The sequence below is a fragment of the Pipistrellus kuhlii genome, unplaced genomic scaffold, assembly GCF_014108245.1.
Source record: "Pipistrellus kuhlii isolate mPipKuh1 unplaced genomic scaffold, mPipKuh1.p scaffold_m20_p_1, whole genome shotgun sequence".
NCBI lineage: Eukaryota > Metazoa > Chordata > Mammalia > Chiroptera > Vespertilionidae > Pipistrellus > Pipistrellus kuhlii.
In genome coordinates, this window is record NW_023425404.1 from 112,539,549 (window position 1) to 112,563,280 (window position 23,732).

The following is a 23,732-nucleotide window of genomic DNA, read 5'->3' on the forward strand; positions in this document are numbered from 1 at the left end:
TTCTGAAACAAATAGTATCCTAAAATATTTTATGTGCATTAAAACCCAACATCACAGTCATAAACACATGTAATCAACCCTGTAAAGTAAACAGCAGCATTTAGAACCATTTTAGAGCCGGGCAAGCACACAGAGACCACACAGAGCCGGGCAAGTAAAAAAACTTTTTTTAAAAAGTATATGTGTAGGCTATATTTGGACCATAAGACGCAGGGACTTTTTCCCCCCACTTCTGGGGGAAAAAAAGTGCGCCTTATGGTCCGAAAAATATGGTACATACTAGCATTTTTCATTCAGCATATCTATGTATTAGTTTTATAAGTTATCTAAAAAATCATACATTCACCCAGAATACCAAACACCTCAAGTTAACAAAGAAAAGGAATATTATTCTAGACTAAGTAGATATTCATTCTATGTGTGAAACATTTTCCAACAATAAAGATTTTTACCTCTTGGTAATCTCACAAAGGACCTCTGACAATGGCCCATGTCCATGTTTTCTATCTGAAGAATATTAAACCAAAAAGTTTCATTATTGCAGCTGAATATCAACTGATTAAATGTTTAATAGGGGAAGAAATAATCTACCTACCGAAGGATTATCACTTCCAGAAGATGTAGAATCTATTGCCAAGTTCGTTTTAGACTGCACAAATAAAGGCTTTAATTTCTGAAAGACACAAAGGTATGTACTATGCTGTCAAAGGGAAATAATTATAAAATAAAATGACTGTAAAGTGTCCTGCAGCTCTTAGTTAACAAAGATATGAAAACTATGTTCATAACTTATTTGCTCAATAAGTTGGGTGAGAGAATCCTTTATTTTATTTTATTTTTTAAAATATATTTTATTTATTTTTTCCAGAGAGAAAGAGAGGGGGATAGAGAGTTAGAAACATCGATCAGCTGCCGCCTACACAGCCCCTACTGGGGATGTGCCCGCAACCAAGGTACATGCCTTTGACCGGAATTTAACCTGGGACCTTTCAGTCTGCAGGCCGACATTCTCATCCACTTAGCCAAACCAGTTTGGGCTAGAATCCTTTATTTTAAACCCATGGAATAGACCTTTTCCTTATTCAGGGTCCTCTAAGAGAAAATTCAAGAAAATATTTAAAAACTCAAAAATAATTAAGAACAGACAAATTGATGGGGGTTGAAATTTGTTGTTTAATGGGCACAGAATTTCAGTTTTATAAGCAACAATGTGAAAATTCTTAAAATTACTGAGCTGCACACTTAAAAATGGTTAAGATGGCAAATTTTGTGTTATGTGCATTTTACTACAATTTAAAAAAAATCTTGAATAGGCTTTTTACAGAAGAATATCTAAGAATGGCCAATAAGCACATGAAAATATGCCCAAGAACATTAATTATCAGGGAAATACAAGTTAAAAATTCAGTAAGATAGTATTTTAACATGGCTAAAATTTAAAAACTGATAATGTCAAGTTGGTATCAATGTGGAGCAAAATAAACTCTTAAACATTGCTGGGGGGAGAGCAAAATGATACAACCACTTTGGAATATTGCAATTTCTTATAAAGTTAAATATACACACTCTTATGTCCCAGCCTGAGAGTTACAAAAACACATTTCCCCAAATTATTAGTACAAGTATGTTTATTTAAAAAAAAATTTTTAAATATATTTTTTATTGATTTTTTAAATTTTTTAATTTTTATTTTATTATTATTATTATTTTTACAGAGAGGAAGAGAGAGGGATAGAGAGTTAGAAATATCGATGAGAGAGAATCATCGATCAGCTGCCTCTTGCACATCCCCTACTGGGGATGTGCCAGCAACCAAGGTACATGCCCCTGACCGGAATCGAACCGGGGACCCTTCAGTTCGCAGGCTGATGCTCTATCCACTGAGCCAAACCGGTTTCGGCAATTTTTTTTTTTTCCTCTTCAAAATAGCCATTAACTGGAAACAGCCCAGGTACCCATAATAAGAGAATGGGAAAACAAAGTATGGTTTATTTACTCAATAGAATACTATTCAGCATTACAAAGAAATAGTTGCTAAAGATACATACAATAGCATGGATGAATCTTAAAAGCACTATATGAATAAAATAAGAGACATAAAAGAATACACATTGGGGGGGGGGGGGGGGGGGGGAAGTGGCAGTGGAATAGACAGGCAGGTCCCGAGCCTTGTCCCGGAGCAGAAAGAAGGAATAGCTGAGGGTCACATGGGAGTATTTGTTGGCGAGTCAAAGGGCAGCTAAACTCCAGGAGAAGGTGGGGGACTGCTGGTTCCCCTGTTCGGGCAGCCTCACTGAGGCTGGGTTCCCACTCAGAGCAACTGGCTCAGACGCAGAACACGCAATCTTGAAGGGAAAAGTGGATCTTATTGGAAGCTTGAAAAGTTGCACCTGCGGCAACCACCGAACGGCTGCAAGCCCCAGAATACCGGTCCTCAACTGGCCCAAACATGCAATATCAGAGGTCTACACAGGTCAGATTTTGCCTGGGGTAAGGTGAGGTCTCTGATTCCTGCTTGAGAGAGAAACATGCTTACTGTGGGAGCTGGAGGACTGGAGAAGGTCAGTGCCTAGAAAAGTCCGTGGCTGTTGGGGTTGGCGTGATCCATGAATGTGAAAAGGGGTCCTGAGAGCTGCTAATAGAAAGGATCTCTAAAAAACAACCCATTTTGTTCTGAGGCAAAAGAAAAGCCTAAGGATCTTAAAAGTGTGCCAGCTGCTTAGACTCAAGGGGGAAAGGAGGACTGTGCAGACTTGCCTGCAGCCCTGTTTGCACACTTGGGACTTTTCCTCTTCAAATCCTTGCTTCTCATTACTAAGCCCAATACATAAAAGATCACTCAGTTGGGGCCACTCGGGGAGACTGCAGGGGAAAGTTGTTTTTCTGGAACCTGGGAATCAGACTTTCGGAGAGCTGGCTCTGGGCAGCCCACTCTCACAAACTGGTATTGAGTGCACAGGGAAAGAAGGCTAGAGAGGCCATATAGACCTGGAAATCAGTCGAGAAACACTGCCACCCAGGGGCTGAATCACAAATTGACTTTTGTGTAATCAAATATAAAGGAATACAAGAAATTAAGACACTGCCTGCTTAAAAACCAGGACTGGCTTACAACACTGAGGAGCAGTGGAATACAGGAATCTGCAACACTGAACCAACTGGGAAACAGGTGTGCCAAATAGAACAATAGGTGAAGTGAATGACCTTCACTACTGCACATTTCATTTTTTATTGTTTTTTATTTTTATTTTCTTGATTTTTTTACTTAAGAAACTAATGTTTTTTCCTCACTTGATTTTACATTTTTAATTATTATATTTTTATTTTCAATCAGTATTATTACTATTAGTATTTAATTATTATTATTTTTAAGTGTCATCTTATTTTCACTTTATTTTACTTTGGAATTAGTGTTCCACATTCTATTTTCGTCTTTCTTTTTGCATCATTTTACTCTATCTCAACTCTAACTTTATGCCATCACTCTCTTCCTAACCTTTCTCCTTTTGGTAACCTGTTTCTCTTACCCTTTGCCTGCTTTAATTTTTTTCTATTCTTTCTATTTAACCCCTGTTAAAATTTCACCCTACTTACATATCTAATTTCCAATCCCCTGTTTCAAGTCCATATACAGCTTTCTCTTCTCTGTCTTAACTATCAACAATTGTTTTTCTCTCTCTCCTTCTGCTGTAGTTTCCTTGAATGTTGACTACATCGATTCTTTATGCTTTTTTTGTGAGATTTTTTGCTTATTCTTTTTTTGTTTGTTTTTTGTTTGCTTTGTTTTTGTGAGTTTTTTGCTTCTGTTTTTCCTCACCTCGCTTGATATTAGTTGTTGTTTGTAGTTTGTATTAATCTCCAGGTACTTGTTGCTGGCATTTGTTGGGATCAGTGGTTGTTCTATTGGAGTTTTCTCCCCATCTATATAGTTTGTTCCCCTTTTTCTTTCTTAGTCTTTCTTTTTTCTTTTCTTTTAATCTTCACCTGAAGATGTTTTTGTTGATTTTTACTTTTAAAAATTTTTTAAATTAAATTATCTATGTACATATTTTAACATTGCCCCCCCTCCAATATATACCCTCCCCACCCCCCAGAGATTTGTGTCCATTGGTTGTACTTATATGCATGTATACAAGTCCTTTGGTTGATCTCTTATCTCCCCCAGATCTCCCTACCCTCCCGGCTGTAATTTGACAGTCTGCTTGTTGCTTTACTGTCTTTATATCTGTCTTTTGGTTCATCAGTTTATAATGTTCTTTAATATCCATAAATGAGTGAGGTCATGTGGAATTTCTCTTTCATTGACTGGCTTATTTCACTCAGCATGATGCTCTCTAGTTCTATCCAGGTTGCTTCAAATGATGAGAATTCCTTCTTTTTTTATGACAGCATAGTATTCCATTGTGTAGATGTACCATGGTTTTTTGATCCAATCATCTGCTGACGGGCACCTAGGCTGTTTCCAGATTCTAGCTATTGCAGATTGTGCTGTTATGAACATAGGGGTGCATATATTCTTTCTGATTGGTGTTTCTGGTTTCTTGGGATATATTCCTAGGAGTGGGATTACTGGATCAAATGGGAGTTCCATTTTCAGTTTTTTGAGGAAACACCATACTGTTCTCCACAGTGGTTGCACCAGTCTGTATTCCCACCAGTAGTGCAAGAGGGTTCCTTTTTCTCTGCAACCTCTACAACACTTGTCGTTTGTTGATTTGTTGATGTTGGCTATTCTGACAGGTGTGAGATGGTACCGCATTGTTGTTTTGATTTGCATCTCTTGGATAATTAGTGACTTTGAGCATGTTTTCATGTGCCTCTTAGCCTTCCTTCTGTCTTTTTTTGAAAATATTTTATTTAGGTCCATTGCCCATTTTTTACTTGGATCATTCATTTTCCTTTTATTTAGTTGTATAAGCTGTCTGTAGATGTTGGAGATTAAACCTTTATCAGTGATAACATTTGCAAATATGTTCTCCCATATAGTGGGCTTTCTTGTTTTGTTGATGGTTTCTTTTGCTGTAAAAAAAAAAAAAAAAAAAAAAAAAAAGCTTTTTATTTTGATGTAGTCCCATTTGTTTATTTTCTCTTTAGCTTCCATTGCCTTAGGGGCAGTATCAGTGAAGAAGTTCTTTTGGCATATGTCTGAGATTTTGCTGCCTTTGGATGCTTCTAGTATTTTTATGGTTTTCTGTCTTATGTTTAAGTCCTGTATCCATCTTGAGTTTATTTTTGTGTATGGTGTAAGTTGGTGATCTAGTTTCATTCTTTTGCATGTGTCTACCCAATTTTCCCAACACCATTTACAGTATTGAAGAGACTTTCTTAACTCCACTGTATATTCGTGCCTCCTTTGTCAAATATTAACTGAGCATAGTGATTTGGGTTGATATCTGGGTTCTCAATTCTATTCCATTGATCTATACGTCTGTTCTTATGCCAGTACCAGGCTGTTTTGAGAACAGTGGCTTTGTAATACAGCTTGAAGTCTGGTATTGAGATCCCTCCTACTTTACTCTTCTTTCTCAGGATTGCTGTGGCTATTTGGGTTCTTTTATTGTTCCAAATGAACTTTTGGAGAGTTCTTTCTAGGTCAGTGAAATATGCCATTGGTATTTTAATAGGGAGTGCATTGAACCTATAGATTGCTTTAGGAAGTATGGACATTTTGATGATGTTGTTCTACCAATCCATGAACATGGTATATTCTTCCATCTGTTTACATCTTCCTCTATCTCTTTTTTCAGTGTCGTGTAGTTTTCTGCATATAGGTCCTTTACTTCCTTAGTTAAGTTTATTCCTAGGTATCTTAATTTTTTTGGTGTGATGGTAAATGGAATTGCATTGTTAGTCTCTGTTTCTATAAGTTCACTGTTGGTGTATAGAAATGCCATAGATTTCTTGGCGTTAATTTTGTATCTTGCTACATTTCCAAATTCATTTATTAAGCCAATTAGTTTTTTAATGGAATCTTTTGGTTTTTTTATGTACAATATCATGTCATCTGCAAATAAGGATAACTTTACTTCTTCTTTTCCAATTTGGATGCCTTTTATTTCCTCTTCTTGTCTAATTGCGATGGCTAGTACTTCCAGTACTATGTCAAACACAAGTGGCGAGAGTGGGCATCCCTGTCTTGTTCCTGTTCTTAGAGGGAATGGTTTTAGTTTTTGCCCATTGAGTGTAATGTTGGCTGTGGGTTTATCATATATAGCTTTTATTATGTTGAGGTATGATCCTTGTACTCCCACCTTGTTGAGAGTTTTTATCAGGAAAGGGTGTTGGATTTTATCAAATGCTTTTTCTGCATCAATTGATATGACTATCTGATTTTTATCTTTCAATTTGTTTATGTGATGTATCATATTTATTGATTTGCGGATATTGTACCATCCTTGCATTCCTGGAATTAAATCCTACTTGGTCATGGTGTGTGTTCTTTGTGATGCTCTGCTGGAGCCGATTTGCTAGAATTTTGTTGAGGATTTTGGCATCTATGTTCATGAGGGATATTGGCCTGTAATTCTCTTTCACTGAGTTGTCCTTATCTGGTTTTGGTATTAGGGTGATGCTGGCTTCATAGAAGGAGTTTGAAAGTGTTCCTTCTTCTTGAATTTTTTTGAATAGTCTGAGGAGGGTAGGTTTTAGTTCTTCCTTGAATGTTTGGTAAAACTCTTCTGTGAAGACATCTGGCCTTAGGCTTTTGTTTGCTGGAAGCTTTTTGATGACTGTTTCAATTTCTTCCCAAGTCACTGCTCTATTGAGAATTTTAGATTCTTCCTGATTGAGTTTTGGAAGTTTGTATTTTTCTAGGAATATGTCCATTTCCTATAGGTTGTTCAGTTTGTTAGAATAGAGTTGTTCATAGTATTTTGTAACAATCCTTTGTATTTTGGCGGGGTCTGTTGTTATTTTACCTCTTTCATTTCTGATTTTGTTTATTTGAGTCCTCTCTCTTTGTTTCTTGGTTAGCCTGGCTAGAGGTTCATCTATCTTGTTTATCCTTTCAAAGAACCAGCTCTTGGTTTTGTTGATCTTATGTAGTGTTCCTTTGGTCTCTATGTCCTTTATCTTTGCTCTGATTTTTGTTATTTGCTTCCTTCTGCTTACACTGGACTTTTCTTGTTGCTCTTTTTCTAACTCTTTGAGTTGTAGAGTTAGATAATTTGTTACCATTTTTTCTTGTTTTTTGCAATAGGCTTGTAGAGATATAAACTTCCCTCTCAAAACTGCTTTTGCTGTGTCCCATAGATTTTGGATAGTTGTGTTTTCATTGTCATTTGTTTTCAGGATGTTTTTAATTTCTTTCTTGATTTCTTTGGTAACCCAGTCCTTGTTTAATAGCATGCTGTTTAGTCTCCATGTGTTTGATTTCTTTGGATTATTTTTATTGTAGTTAATTTCCAGTTTTATGCCACTATGATCTGAGAAAATGCTTGATATGATTCCTATCTTCTTAAATTTGTAGAGACTTTGCCTATGTCCCAAAATGGGTCTATGTTTGAGAATGTCCCATGTGTGCTTGAGAAGAATGTACAATATATTCTGTGGCTTTGGGGTGGAATGTTCAGAAGATGTCGATTAATTCCATCTGGTCTAGTGAGTCATTTAGGATTGATATTTCTTTGCTGATTTTTTGTTTAGATGATTTGTCAAAGGGTGACAGTGGGGTATTAAAATCTCCTACTATCATTGTATTGCTATTAATCTCTCCCTTAATGTCCTCAAGCAGTTGTGTTTTTTTTAGTGCATTTGGGTGCTCCTATATTGGGTGCATATATATTTACCAGGGTTATTTCTTCTTGTTGGATTGCTCCCTTTAGTATTATGAAGTGGCCTTCATTATCTCTTATTATGTCCTTCACTCTGAGATCTAATTTGTCAGATATATTGTAAGTATTGCTGCCCCAGCTTTTTTTTTTTTCATTTCCATTCGCCTGGAAAACCTTTTTCCATCTCTTCACCCTCAGTCTGTGTGCATCTTTTTTTCTGAAGTCGGTTTCTTGTAGACAACAGATATATGGGTCTTGTTTTCTTATTCAATTCATTACCCTATGTCTTTTGATTGGAGCATTTAGTCCATTTACATTTAAAGTTATTATTGATATGTACTTATTTGACACCATTTTTATTCTATTCCTCTGTGTTCCTTCTTTGCTTTCTATTTCTTTAATTTTACAGTAGACTCTTTAGCATTTCTTGCATTGCTGGTTTGGTGGAGATAAATTCCCTTAGTCTGTTTTTGTCTGTGAAGCTCCTGATTTCACCTTCAATTTTGATTGATAGCCTTGCTGGGAACAGTATTCTTGGATTCAGACCCTTCCTTTGTATATTTCATCCCATTCTTTTCTAGCCTGATAAGTTTCTGTGGAGAAATCAGTTGCTTGTCTGATGGGTTTCCTTTATATGTAACTTTCTGTCTCTCTCTGGCTGCTTTTAAGATTCTTACTTTGTCATTGGTGTTTGCCAGTTTAATTATAATGTGCCTTGGGGTCAGTCTTCTGGGGTTCATTTTGCTTAGGACTCTGAGCATCTTGGATTTGTGTGGTTTTTTTCTTCTCTATCTCAGGAAAGTTTTCCGTCATTATTTCTTGAAATACGTTTTCCATGTCTTCCTCAGTTTCCTTTCCTTTTGGAACCCTTATTATTCTAATATTGTTTTGTTTTGTATTGTCCCAAAGTTCCCTTAGACTTTCCTCCTGCTTTTTAACTTTTTTTTCCCAGAAGCTGTTCTAATTGGGTATTTTTTCCATCTTGTCTTCTAGCTCACTGATGTGGTCCTCTGCTTCTTGTAGTCTACTCATGATGCTTTCTATTGAGTTCTTTACAGTAGCGATGTAATTTTTCATTTCTTCTTGGTTCTTCTTCATTTCCTCTTGGTTCTTACTCATATTGTCAAATTTGTCTTCAATTCTTTTTAGCCATCTTATGATCATTACTCTGAATTCTTGCTCTGTTAGGTTGCTTGCCTCTATCTTATTTACTTTCTTTTCTGGTGATACCTGCTTTTCTTTCACATGTGGGCTGTTTCTTTGTCTCCCCATGATCTCTCTTTTTAGGATGTCTGGTTGTGTAGTTCTCTCTCTCCTGCTTTGATTTAAGGGCACAAAATACAACACAACCAGGTACAACACACAAGGCACTGAATAGAAATGTGTTTGCGATATTAATAACCACCAATAAAGGTGACTAGAACCCAGCTAACAAAAACATACCATCAAACAAAAAGAATAGGCAAATTAATCTTATAAAAAAAGCATACAACTTCAGTATAGTTAACATTCAACATAAAACTTCACATAGATAGAGAGAAAGACTGTTTTTTTTTGTTGTTGTTTTGTTTTTAGGACAGCGGCGAGGGAGGTGTGAATGGGCTTGGAGCAGGGGGTTGGAAATTAGATATATACAAGTAGGGTGAAATTTTAGGAGGGGGTAAACAGGAAGAATGGGGAAAATCTAGAGCAGGAAAGGGCTAAGATAAACAGGGCACCAAAGGAAAAGGTTAGAAAGAGAGTGAAGGCATAAAGGTAGAGTTGAGATAGAATAAAGCGTTGGAGGAGGAAAGATAGATAAAGACTGTAGAACAGTAATCCTGAAATAAAAAATAATAATAAAATAAAATAAAAATAATAAAAAGAAACAAAAGAAAATAAGATAAAAAAGGTAAAGTAGTAGTAGTAATAATGTTGATTATGTATACAATGTAATAATTATAAAGATAAAATCAAGGGAGGAAAAAGAAAAATATAGTTTCTTGAGTAAACATTGCAAATAATGAAAACAAAAATAAAAAACAAAAATAAAAAAAATAAAATTTTAAAAATTTAAATAAAATTTGCAGTAATGAAGTTCATTCACTTCCTCTATTGTTGTGATCCAGTCCTGATTTTTAAGCACGTTTTGCTTTGCTTTTATTACACTAGAATCAAGTTTGGAATTAGCCTCTTGGTGGCAGTGTTTCTAGGTTGACTTTCCAGGCTCTAAAGCCTCTCCAGATTTCCCCCCCACTCTCTGCGGCACTGATCTATGGATGGGGGGAGGGGGCAAGTCTGAGCCAACTGCAATCTCCCGCAACTCTCTGAAATCCTTCCGAGCCAGATCCAAATGTGTTGTTCTTTAGATATCTCCCCTGTTAGGAGCCCCGTCCACTTTCACGGGTGACACCCGCCCAACAGCCGGGGCTTCTACTTGTAATCATCGCCCCTGTCCTCCAGTTTCCGCACGCTCTTTGCATGCCGGCCTTTGTCTTCGCTGCCAGCACTCACTCACCCTCTCCCCGCAAAGTCTGACCTTTTCGCTGTGCGGTGGGGCACTCCTGTGAGTCCAAGTGTTTGCACCGCCTGGGATCAGCGTTCTGGGGGTCACAGCTGCTTGGTGGTTGCTGTGGCTGTGGATATTCAGGCCTCTGACACAATCCAATCTTCCTATCAAGATGGTGAGATTATCCCATCCAAGCCAGTAGGTAGCTCTGGGAAGGGACGTAGCCCCACATGGGTGCTTCCCTCTAAGGCACATGTGTCAAACACAAGGCCCGCGGGCCAAATCCGTCCCACCAGGCCTTGCAATGTGGCCCGCACCGCGCTGTCATCACTGCACTCCACTGCGTTTCCATCACAATGACAGTTTATGACTGTTCAGTAAACCATTTGGCCCGCGATTTAGGCTGGATTTTAGATTTTGGCCCCTTCTCTGATTGAGTTCGACACCCCTACAAGGAGTACCCCTGTCAGCGGCCCCCCAGCAGTTTCTTCTGGTGTTCGCTGTCTCCCAGCTTGCTAATAAACACTCACAGCACAAGACCGTCAGCTGCTCTCTCTTTCTGCTTTGGGACAGGGCTCAGAATCCGCCCATCTATTCTTCCACCATTTTGTCTCCTCCTGGGACCTTTCAGTCTGCAGACTGATGCTCCATCCACTGAGCCAGACCAGTTTCCTTAGTCTCTTTCTTGTCACTCTTACTTTCCCCCCCCCTTTCCCAATTATATTTTGGCACAACCCCCCCACCCCCTTCTGCTTCTATTTTCTCTCCCATCCCCTAATTTGCCTTTCTCTGGTGGTCACCTTTATTGGGGGTTATCAATAGCATGAATACATTTCTGTTCAGTGCCTTGTTCTTTGTACCTGGTTGTGTTGTATTTTGTGCCTTTAAATCAACACAGGAGAGAGAGAACTATATAACCAGACATTCAGAGAAGAGAGACCATGGGGAGACAAAGAAACAGCCCACATGTGAAAGAAAAGCAGGCATCACCGGAAAAGGAAGTAAAAGAAATAGAGGCAAGCAACCTATCAGAGCAAGAATTCAGAGAAATGGTCATAAGGTGGCTGAAAAGAATGGAAGACAAATTTGACACTATGAGTAAGAACCAAAAGGAAATGAAGAACAACAACAACAAAAAAAAAGAAAGAAAGAAAAGAAAGAAAAATGACATCGCTACTATAAAAAACTTAATTGAAAGCATCAAGAGTAGACTAGAAGAAGCAGAGGACCACATTAGTAAGCTAGAAGACAAGATAGGGAAAAAAAAATACCCAATTAAAGCAGCTTCTAGAAAAAAAATTTTAAAAAGCAGGAGGAGAGCCTAAGGGAACTTTGAGACAATGCGAAACAAAACAACATCTGCAAAATAGGGGTTCCAGGAGAGGAAACTGAGTAAGGAACAGAAAACCTGTTTGAAGAAATAATGACAGAAAACTTCCCTGATATAGGGAAGAAAAAAAAACACACACACACAAATCCAAGAATCTCACAGAGTTCCAAGCAAAATGGGCCCCACAAGACTGATGCCAAGGCACATTATAATTAAATTGGCAAACACCAATGACAAACTAAGAATCTTAAAAGCATTCAGGGAGAAACAGAAAGTTATATACAAAGGAACTCCCATCAGACTAGCAACTGATTTCTCAACAAAAACTCATCAAGCCAGAAGGGAATGGGATGAAATATATAAAGTCATGCAAAGGAAGTGTCTGAATCAAAGAATACTGTACCCAGCAAGGCTATCAATCAAAATTGAAGGTGAAATCAGGAGCTTCATGGACAAATAAGGACTAAGGGACTTTATCACCACTAAATCAGCATAGAAGAAATGTTAAAGGGTCTGCTGTAAAAAAGAATATAGGAAGTGAAGAAGGAACACAGGGTTAAAGAATAAGAATGGTGACAAATAAGTACCTATCAATAATAACTTTAAATATAAATGGATTAAATGCTCCAATCAAAAGACATAGGGTAAAGGATTGGATAAGAAAACAATACCCATATATGAGGTGTCTACAAGAAACCTACCTCAGAAAAAAAGACACTCTCAGACTGAGGGTGAAGGGATGAAAAATGGTTTTTCAGGCAAATAGGAATGGGGAGGGACCACAGGGGTAGCTACTTATATCTGACAAATTAGATCCCAAAGTGAAGGACATAACAAGAGATAAGGAAGGCCACATCATAATACTAAAGAAAGCAATCCAACAAGGAGAAATAACTCTGGTAAATATATATGTACAAAATACAGGAGCATCAGAGGCTGCATGACGACGACTCCTCCCAGCGCATTTATTTTATACCCTTGATACCAGGAAGTTATCACCAACTTATTTGCATTCTCAAGTTGCCTTAGCATGCCTTGATTTACATATCTAATCCCACCCTTGCCGACACTGGGGCTAATACAAAGGCCAAGCTGATTACACTTTCCACTATGTTGGAAAAATGCGTATTTTAGACGCGGCTCTGCCAATCGTCTCAGTCTCAGCTGGCAACAATTACAAGAAATGCCCATGTGCTTTCCAGGTGGCCCCCTACAGCCTGTCCTGGCTCAGGCTTCATACTTTCCTAAAATGTATTAGAAAAGGAGAATCTGGCCTCAGTGTGTTCATACCTTTTGTTAACTGGTCCCAGGCCCAGCACTAACAGCAGCCTGTGTTGATTCACAGCTTTGACTTTTCTGGGCACTTCCAAGCCCAACAAAAATAGCAGCCATCTGCAGATCACTCTGTAGCTTATGTGGGGTGGCCCCAGGCAGAGCATAGGCAATAGCTGACTTTGCACCTCCAGGGAGACCCCAGAGACAGTACATCTGGCAGTCAGTTTCAGACAATATCAGATTACAACCGTACCACATACACAAGTGGCAAACTCAAGGGGAATACTTAGTGAGCATTAAAGTCTCAATGAAGCAAGTCCTGCTGCATAGGGTTGTCTCCAGCATGGCAGCTCTTCTGTAATTGTAGCTGGTCTGTACAGATGATTGGTCTGTCCCTCCCAGTGATGCCAACATTAATCAGGGCTCAATTACCATAGTGTAGGGCACACAGGGGCATACATAGAGTTTCCAGATGTTGAGCCAGTGGGCTCTACAGGACATCTACTAAATAAGGTCACTTTATTAATTCCAGGAGACATAGCAGCTTTATTTAATAGATAGAAGTAAACACAGGGAAGCAGTCAATATGCAAACAAAGAAACATGTCACAAATGAAGAACAAACAAAAAACAAACAAGCAAAAAAGAAATCTCCAGAACAGAACTAAATGAAATGGCAACAAGCAAAATACCAGATACTGAGTTCAAAACAATGGGTATAAGTATGCTCAAGGAACTTAATGAGAATTTAAGGAACCTAGTGAGAACATTTACAATATAAAAAAGTTCTAGCTAAGCCAAAACCGGTTTGGCTCAGTGGTAGAGCATCGGCCTGCGGACTGAAAGGTCCCAGGTTCGATTCCGGTCAAGGGCATGTACCTTGGTTGCAGGCGCATCCCGGGTGGGGGGTGTGCAAGAGGCAGCTGGTCGATGTTTCTCTCTCATCGATGTTTCTAGCTCTCTATCTCTCTCCCTTCCTCTCTGTAAAAAATGAATAAAAAAAAAAATTCTAGCTAGAAATGATGGATACACTAACTGAAATGAAGACTAATTTACAGGGATCAATAGTAGAAGAGAGAATACTGACAAATCAGTGACTTGGACTATGAGGAAGCAAAACAAAACAAAAAATCACCCAATCATAAGAGTAAAAAGAAAAAAATTATCCAAAAATATGAAGATAATGTAAGGAGCCTCTGGGACACACATGTCAAACACAAGGCCTGCGGGCCAAATCCAGCCCGCCAGGCCTTGCAATGTGGCCCGCACCGCGCTGTCATCACTGCACTCCGCTGCGTTCCATCACAATGACGCGCGCGGTGACATAGGAGGCTTGTGATCTCACCGGCCGCCTAGCCGGCTGCCGTACTTGCTATCTATTACGCATGCGCATAGATAACAAGTCACACGAGATTCAGGAGGCGTGACCTATAATCCGGCATCCAATGTGGTTGTGCGGGTGGCAGAGCAGAGGAGAGAGTGAGTGTGTGGGCATAAAAAATACACAGCAGAAGCTGCCAGTTCCTGGCATAAAGTGCAGGCATAAAAATCACAACAGAATCTGCTATCTGTACCCAGCCAGGCATTTATTGACTGACTTTTTTTTTTCTCCACTCCATCTGCCAAATCAAGCTATCCCTGTGCAGTTTTCAACTTTTTCCTTCTAACGCAGATTTCCAATAAACTACATCTTTTACTGCCAATATTGATCCCAAAATGTCCAGGAAAAGAAAAGTTGATGGTGAAGGCAGACAATTTAATGACAAATGGGAAAATGAATACTTGTTTGTGCTTAGAGAGGGCAAACCAGTGTGTATATTGTGTTATGAGACAGTGTCGGTGATGAAAGAGTACAATAAACGTCGTCATTTTGACACCAAACATAATGTTAAGTATGGCAAATATACTTTGGAAGAAAAGCATAAAATTGTTAAAGAACTAAAAGGCAAACTACAATCACAGCAGCAAATGTTTACAAAGGCTACAGCGAAAAATGATGCTGCAGTGAAAGCAAGCTTTATAGTGGCTGAAGAAATTGCCCGTACTTCAAGGTGTTTTTCAGAGGGTGCCTTTTTGAAGCAATGAATGCTAAAAGTGTGTGAGCAAGTATGCCCAGACCAGATACAGAGTTTTCAAAATGTCAGTTTGTCAAGAAACACCATTGCAGATAGAGTTCAAGAACTCTCAGGAAATCTATCATCACAGCTGGCCGAACAGGCATGCAGTTATCTCGCTTTTTCACTTGCTATCGATGAAAGCACAGACAACACTGATACAGCGCAGCTGTCCATCTTTATACGTGCTACGAAGACCGACCTCTCTGTCACTGAGGAACTTTTGGATGTAGCTGCCATGCATGGGACGATGACTGGTAGAGATATATTTGAGGCTGTGGAGAAATCTATAAATAATTTTAAATTACCCTGGGAAAAGTTGGTGGGGCTAACTACCGATGGCGCAGAGAAAAGAAAGGCTTGGTTGGACTAATGAAGGAAAGAATGCAAAAAAGTCACTGCCACACACCCTTGATTACTTATCATTGCATTATCCACCAAGAGGCTATGTGTGGAAAAGTTCTGGACATGAATGACATAATGACCACAGTCATTAAAACTATTAACTTTATACGGGCACGTGGCCTGAATCATCGCCAGTTCCAGCAGTTTTTACAGGAGGTGGGTGCAGAGCATGGAGACGTGCCATACCACACAGAAGTAAGATGGCTGAGCAAGAGCGCAGTCCTCAAAAGATTTTTTGAGCTCAGAGAACAAATTGCTCTTTTCATGGAAAGTAAAGGAAAGCCCTTGCCTGAACTATCGGATCCCGCCTAGCTATGTGATTTTGCTATGATGTGTGACATATGCGAGCATCTCGCCCAACTGAATCTGAAGCTGCAGGGACGCAAACAAGTCATCACGAAGATGTCTGACATGATCACAGCATTTCAGCGTAAACTTCAACTATGGAAGTCCCAACTGGAACAGGACAATCTTGCCCACTTTCCCGTTTGTTTGAGTATCTCAACCACTATTTCTGGTACTTTTCCTTGCAGTCGGCTGGCTACCAAAGTTAGCCGTTTACTAAGTGAATTTGAGCAGCGCTTCTCTGACTTTAGAACACAGCACTCAGGCTTTGACATCTTTGCCAATCCTTTTACAGTTGATGTCAACAATGTGCCCCATCACCTTCAGATGGAGATAATCGAGCTTCAGTCTGACAGTGGCCTGAAATCAAGGTTTCAGGATGTTGAAATTGAGGACTTCTACCCTCTACTGCCCCCTGACTCAATGCCAGAGCTCCGACTTCATGCTGCCCGTATTCTAGCCATGTTCGGGAGCACCTATCTTTGTGAACAGATGTTTTCAATAATGAATCTGAACAAAAACAAGCACAGATCACGCATTACCGATGACAACCTCCATGCTGTTTTGCAGTTGCTACAGCCCAAGAAATAAAACCGAACATTGACTCATTGATCCGGGGAAAACGGTGTCAGACATCTAGCCAGAAAACAAAACAATGAGCATTTTAGGTACATTCCAATATTACTGTTTTGCTTGATACCAATATTACTGTTTTGCTTGATAGCATGTGAGTTGGTTAACAGCACTGTTAAGAAAAAGATTGTTCCACTCATTTTAAATTCACATTTCTGGTTAACATTGTCAGTTTATGACTGTTCAGTAAACCATTCGGCCCGCGATTTAGGCTGGATTTTAGATTTTGGCCCCTTCTCTGATTGAGTTCGACACCCCTGCTCTGGGACAACTTTAAGTATACCAACATTCACATAATAGGGGTGCTAGAAGAGTAAGAGAGGGAGAAATAAATTGAAAACCTATTTTAAAAAATGACAGAAAACTCCCCTTACCTGGTAAAACAAATACACATACAAGTTCAGGAAGTGCAGAGAGTTCCAACAAGATGAACCCAAAAGAGGCCCACAATAATACAAAGCATAATTAAAATACCAAAGGTTAAAAATAAAGAGGGAATCTTAAAAGCAATAAGAGAAAAGCAGTTAGTTACCTATAAGAGAGCTCCCATAAGACTGTCAGTTGATTTCTCAACAGAAACTTTGTAGTCCAGAAGGGACTGACCAGAAATATTTAAAGTGATGAAAAGCAAAGATCTACAGCCAAGATTACTCTACTCAGGAAAGCCATCATAAAGAGCTTCACAGACAAAAAAAGAAAGAAAGAAAAAAAAAAAGCTAAAGGGGTTCATTACCACAAAAACAATATTCTGTGAATTATTAAAGGGTCTTATTGAAGAAGAAGAAGAAGAAGAAGAAGAAGAAGAAGAAGAAGAAGAAGAAGGAGGAGGAGGAGGAGGAGGAGGAGGAGGAGGAGGAGGAGGAGGAGGAGGAGGAGGAGGGGAAAGGATCAAAATGTGAACAATAAAATGGCAATAAATACATATCTATCAACAATTGAAACTAAAAATAAAAATAAATGAAAAAGAAATCTAATTAACACAAGCTAATAAATACAATAAAACAGACAATAGAAACATGGAACAAACTGACGAATCTTGGGGTGGTGAGGTGTGGAAATATATTATCAAAGATCTTCTATGCATACTAGAGGCTTGGTGCATGAATTTGTGCATGGGTGGGGTCCCTTGGCCTGAGCCCACCCTGGCCGGACTGGGGAAATAACTGAGGGAGTTTGGCTGGCCAGCCTGCTCTAATCAGGGCTGATCAGGGTTAGTCATCTGGGGGAGGGACCACAGGAGGTTGGCTGCCATGGGAAGTAGGCTGTGGAATCACACTGACCACCAGGAGGCAGCTCCTGCATTGAACTTCTGCTCCCTGTGGTCAGTGCTTGTCATAGCGATTGGTTGGTCATTCAGTTGCTTAGATTTATATATATATATATATATATATATATATATATATATATATATATATATATATATATATATATAAATCTAAGAGTCCTGGTGCATGAAAATTCATGCACTCTGCACTGTGGGAGGGCGGGGCAGGGGTGGTGGTGTCTCAGCCTGGTTTTCACCCTCTCACAGTCCAGGAGCCCTTGGGGGATTTCTGATGGCAGTCGGACATCCTTAGCACTGCTGCAGAGGCAGGAGAGGTTCCCACCACCACTGCTGTGCTCGCCAGCCATCAGCTTGGCTTGTGACTGAGCGGTGCTACCCCTGTGAGGGTGCACTGATCACTAGGTGTCAGCTCTGGCCTTGCCCCCCATCACCCTACTGATGCCACCAGTGGCTTCCCTCAGTGGGAGGTGACTAGTGGGCTGACCAGGGGCTGGGACTGGCTATAACAAAAGATGAATAAAGGCCAGTGTCTGTAGTGTAGTGCTTATCATGTTCGCCTAACAAAAGATAAATAAGACCCAGCCAATGTGGCTCAGTGGTTGCATGTTGACCTATGAACCAGGAAGTCATGGTTCAATTCCTGTGGTCAGGGCATATGCCCAGGTGTGGGCTTGATCCCCAGTGTGGGGCATGGAGGTGACGGTTGATCAATGATTCTCTGTCGTCATCATTATCATCATCATCATCATCATCATCATCATCATATCTCTCTCTCTCTCTCTTCCTCTTCCTCTATGAAATAATTTTAAAAAATATATATTTTACTGATTTTTTGCAGAGAGGAAGGGAGAGGGATAGAAAGTTAGAAACATCGATGAGAGAGGAACATCAGTCAGCTGCCTCCTGCACACCCCCCACTAGGGATGTGTCTGCAGCCAAGGTACATGCCCCTGACTGGAATCAAACCTGGGACCCTTCAGTCCTTAGGCCGATGCTCTATCCACTGAGCCAAACTGGTTTCGGCGAATTAATTTTTTTTTTTTAAAGAAAGGTGAAGAAGGACCCAGCAACTCCACTTTCGTGGTATTTATCTGAATAAACCTAAAAAACTAAATAGAAAAAGATATATACATGTATATGTTTATTGCAGAATTATTTATAACTAGCGGCTGGTGCATGAATTCATGCACATGTGGGGTCTCTCAGTGGCCTATGGGGATCGAGCTGAAACCTGTGGTTCAATGTTGTCTTCCACTCCTGCCTGCTGCTCCTGCTCATCCTGGCCCTGCTGCACCTGCTGTGGACTTGCACCATTGTCGCAAGCCCTTAGCCCTGCATCTGTCGTTGATCTCAAGGGTGGTAGGGAGAGCTGAGATGTAACCAACCCTCTGGACAGGCTGTGGGATGACCTTGCCAAGCAGAGATCCGGACCTGTCCTGTCAACATTCGGGCTGGTTCTCAGGAGCCACCTAGCAGCCATCGCTCTTACGCCATTTCTTCCTTGCAGGTGGCCAGTGGCCCTGTTGGGATCATGTTGGTGGCGCCTGCCCATCAGTGCCTGGATCGTTCTCTGGAGAGTGGACCTGTGGGACTACTGAGGGAGTGAGTGGCTGCTGCAGAGCTGGTGGGCCGCCAGGATGGGTCGGTCAGCTGAGCAGTGCTTCTGCTGTGGGAGCACACTGACCACCAGGAGGTAACTCCTGCATTGAGCATCTGCCTCCTGGTGGTTAGTGCCAGTCATAGCTACTGGTCATTTGGTTGCTTAGGCATATAGATAGATAGATAGATAGATAGATAGATAGATAGAAAGATAGATAGATATAGATATAGATATGGAAACAACCTAAGTGTCTATCAATAAATTAAGGGATAAAGAAGAAGTTTTCAGTGCATATATACAATTAAATATTACTCAGCATAAAAAAGAATGACATATATCTGTAACAATATAGATAGACCTAAGAGTATTATGCTTAGTGAAATAAGTCAGTCAGAGAAAGATAAATGTCAGATGATTTCACTTATATATGGAATATAAAAACAAAATAAACAAGCAGAACAAAAAACAGTTTCATAGATATAGAGAACGTTTTTGATAAGTGGTTGCCTGATGAGAAAGGGTTTGTGAAATGGGTGGGATGGGTGAAAAAGGTGAAGGGATTAAGAAGTACAAATTGAAAGCTACAGAATAATCATGGGGATATAAAGAACAGCATAGGGAATAAGTTAAAATATTTTAATAACTACATATGGTGTCAGATGAGTACAAGGTTTATTGGGGTGATTACTTCATAAGATATATAAATGTCTAATCTTGAGATTGTATACCTTGAACTAATAAATTGTGTCAGCTATAATTTAAAAATTAAAAAACTCAAATTACTTCAATGTTACCGCTCCAATGGCTCTAAGTTCTTTGTTCTCTTGCAGTCACATAAGTTTAGAAAATAGTCGTAAAATGAAAAAAAAAATTGAAAAATTTTAAGATAGTGGTTTTATATTGTAAGTATCTTGAAGCAAGAGATCATATTTTATATGTGTGGTTTTTTGTTGTTGTTTTTTGTTCTTTCACAGAAACTTTACTTGTCCCCAGAAAACTTTATATTCATAGTATTTATAGCATGGTAATTTAGTTATTATTTGAAACTTATTAAACATATTTCTATACTGGGCATCATTTACCTTTATAATTATAATCCTCAAATGGAATCATTAAGATAACAGGTTAAAAATTAGTCTATGCTAGAATTGGGCTTTATTTACAAGTGACTTTTAGTATAAAAATGAATTCCATGGTACTAGGGACAAATTTCTTACTCTCCTTTTTCCCTTTGGAAATGACTGACTACTTAGATCTTGAGCTTTGATATTTCCCAACAGTCTTCCATGCCCACAAATGGTCAGACTGAGTTACTTCTTTACTAGAATGAGTCATCACTCTTCTGAAATTTTCACTTTACTTTATTATAGCTTAACTATATTGCATTGTAACAATTTATTTACACATCTGTATCTCACACTAGATTGAGCTATTTGGGTTCAGGCTCTCATCTTATGCCCTTAGTAGGCAGAAGAATGACTGTCAGGTACTACCTGTAAGCTTGTAAGGGCAGGGGTTCAATAAATGTTAAATGAGAACAGAAAGACATATGCAGATATCAAAGAAAGATACCATCTAAACATCATATGTACTCACCACATAATTAAAGGATGTATCAGCGACCACTGCAAACTGACGGTACAATGTGTGCCTAGTAAACATCTCATTCTTAAGGACATGAAAACTGGGGGGGAAGCAACAGTAAAATTAGGATATATAGAAATCATAGGATAAAGCAAATCAGTATGATGTTTATGTAGTTAGGAACTAAAATTCTCAATGTTAGAGTAAAAAACATAGGAATAAAAAATTTAAAATATGAGTATGAACTGATTTCTTCTTTTATTTTTAAAATTACGTATTTTCCAGCTTTGAGAGACACTGAAGCAATGGCAACACCATTTCAATGAACCACCTGAGGTCCTCTAGGCTAAAACATTTTAAACATTTTAAAACATTTCTCCCAAAATGCATATTTCAGAAATAGCTCTTTCTAGAACTAAAGCAATAAATATACAGGATAAGTCTGGAGCATTTTATTGTTAAGGGAGTCATAAAAAATTACGTAAAACACACACCACAGAGTTGTTATTTTTAAAGGGCTCCAATAAAGTTAAGATTGGAGAAATTAAGCATAAAAATAATGACTATAATGTATTGAAGCAAACATACATTAAATCTTTAAAAAATTCTCAGTCTATCTATATTGCAAATAATGCTAAAATTAGGAGATTCACTATCAAGAAAGAATGCTGTGTAGAGAAAGTCAAGTGTATGCTGGAAAACCTTTGGCAAGCTAGTAGGAAGAAAAAAATTACAGTATTTAGTCACACAAGGCACTCTTAGAAGAGATTTTGGTTTGTGACTCATGGATCAAAACCACTACAGAATTATAAGGTTGACTAAAGCCAAAAGACAGACAACAAATGTTAAAAAGGACCAAGAGAAATTGGAACCCTCATTTATTGTGGAATTGTAAAATGGTGTAGCCACTTTGGGAAACAGTTTGGTAGTTCCTCAAAAATGGTAAACAGAATTATCATGAGACCCAGTAATTCCTTCCTATGTGTATACACAAGAGAATTTAAAACATATGTTCACATAAATGTTAATAGCAGCATTATTTATAGTAGCCAAAAAGTGGAAATAATTCAAATGTCTAATAAAGAATGCATAAAAATGTGGTATAATCATACAATAAAATATTATTTGGCAGTCCAAAGTAGCAGAGTACTGATGTATTCTACAACATAGAGGAACTTGGAAACATGCCAAGTGAAAGAAGCTAGCCATAAAAGTCCACATATTTTATGATTCCACTTATATGAAATGTCCAGAATAGGCAAATCCTTAGCAACAGAAAACAGATTAATGGTTGTTAGTGGTTGACAGGAAGGGGATGGGAGGCAACTGCTAATGGGTATGGGGTTCCTTTTTGGGTTGATAAAAATGTTCTTATTTAGAAAGTGGTAATGGTTGCCCAACTCTAAATACACCAAATCCAATTTTAGAAAGGTAATTTTATGGAAGTAAACTATGAATCAATAGTTATTATACATTAAGTTACTGTGTATGCTAAAAATAGGATCTTATCCTATCTAATAATCTACACCAATAGGAGAGAAAAATGCTACAATAATTGACCATACCTTTGCTCCACCCACAGCCAATCAGAGTGAGTATGCAAATTAACCCAACAAATATGGTGTTTAATTTGCATACACTGAGGGAGGGAGGAGTAAAGATTGAAGATAGCATAGAAGGAAGAGGGAGGGAAAGTTGAAAGTAAGATGGCTGCTGGAGAGAAAGAGTGCCCCACCCACCCTGCCTGCCCAGCCCCGCCCACCACAGCAGGAGATGTGGGGTAGGGGGTACGGGAGAGGTAGCAGTGGCGGGAGGGAAGCCCACCGGATGCCCTGTTCTTGCAAGAATCTTCATGCAACGGGCCCCTAATCCTATCTAATAAGAATAATATGCAAATTGACCATCACTCCAACACACAAGATGGCTGCCCCCATGTGCTCAGTGGATAGAGCCACAGCCTGCAGACTGAAGGGTCCTGGGTTTGATTCTGGTCAAGGGCACATTTTTGGGTTGTGGGGTCAATCCCCAATAGGGCGTGTGCAGGAGGCAGCAGATTGATTCTCTCTCATCATTGATGTTTCTATCTCTCCCTCCCTCTGCCTTCCTCTTTGAAATCAATAAAAATACATTAACAAAAATAAAAACAAATAGGTCATCAATCAAACATCGCTGCTCTCCATCCACCCAGTCCCCTCACAACCTCGTTTGTCTTTGTCTCCCCAACACATACACACTCTGCTGGGGTCTGTAAAATGGGGTCAGGATTTCTACTTCAACCAAGGGCCATGCTTCCGCACAGCCCTCCTTTTCTGCCCATCTCTGTCCCCAGTCCTGTGGGGTCTCTTCCTTCCTCTCCTCCATCTAACTTGGTGGGCTCTGCTCTGCACCCTCCTCCTTTGACTTCCTGTTTGCAGCCTCCCCCTTTCTCCTCCAGGGGTGAAGCTTCCCAAAGGCTGTGCGGGGAGAGCCCAGATGGGCCTTGGAGGAGAGCTGAGGTGACAAGTCACAGGGAGAAGGGAGGGACGTGGAGCCTGCCCTGTGAGAGGCACCGGGCTCCTTGGCTGCTCCCACCCAGCAGCTTTTCTAGGCCCTTGCGCAGCTGTCACCCTCCGCCCCTCGCTGCCTCCTGCTTCCTTTCAAATTTTGGACTCAGTTTCTCCAACTCAGCTCCATGCCCCCTCTCTGCTGCATCCCTGGGAGCCCGAAGCCACGCCTTGGCCTCAAGCAGGGGCGCCTGGCCCGTCTCCCCATAATGGTGCTACCCATTCTCCTGGAGTAGTTAGTGAAATTTAACAAATAAAGAGAAACAGCTCTGAAGATTACAAATTGTGTACTGAGGGTGCCACAGGCTGTAGAGAGCTGTGCAGTCTACAGCTCTGGGATCAAGCATCCTCCTGCACCA

The 23,732-nt window shown here is 39.6% G+C and overlaps 1 protein-coding gene across 1 annotated transcript in view; it reads right to left on the reverse strand.

The window, feature by feature from the left end:
• The window catches only part of CUNH10orf67 (chromosome unknown C10orf67 homolog), a 107,680-nt gene that overhangs the window by 1,508 nt on the left and 82,440 nt on the right, over window positions 1-23,732 (reverse strand). The window contains exons 12-13 of the mRNA XM_045587761.1: window positions 20,843-20,930; window positions 596-673 (exon numbers count right to left, since the gene is read on the reverse strand). Coding sequence (XP_045443717.1) covers window positions 596-673; window positions 20,843-20,930 — 166 coding nt within the window. The remainder of the gene's footprint in view (window positions 1-595; window positions 674-20,842; window positions 20,931-23,732) is intronic.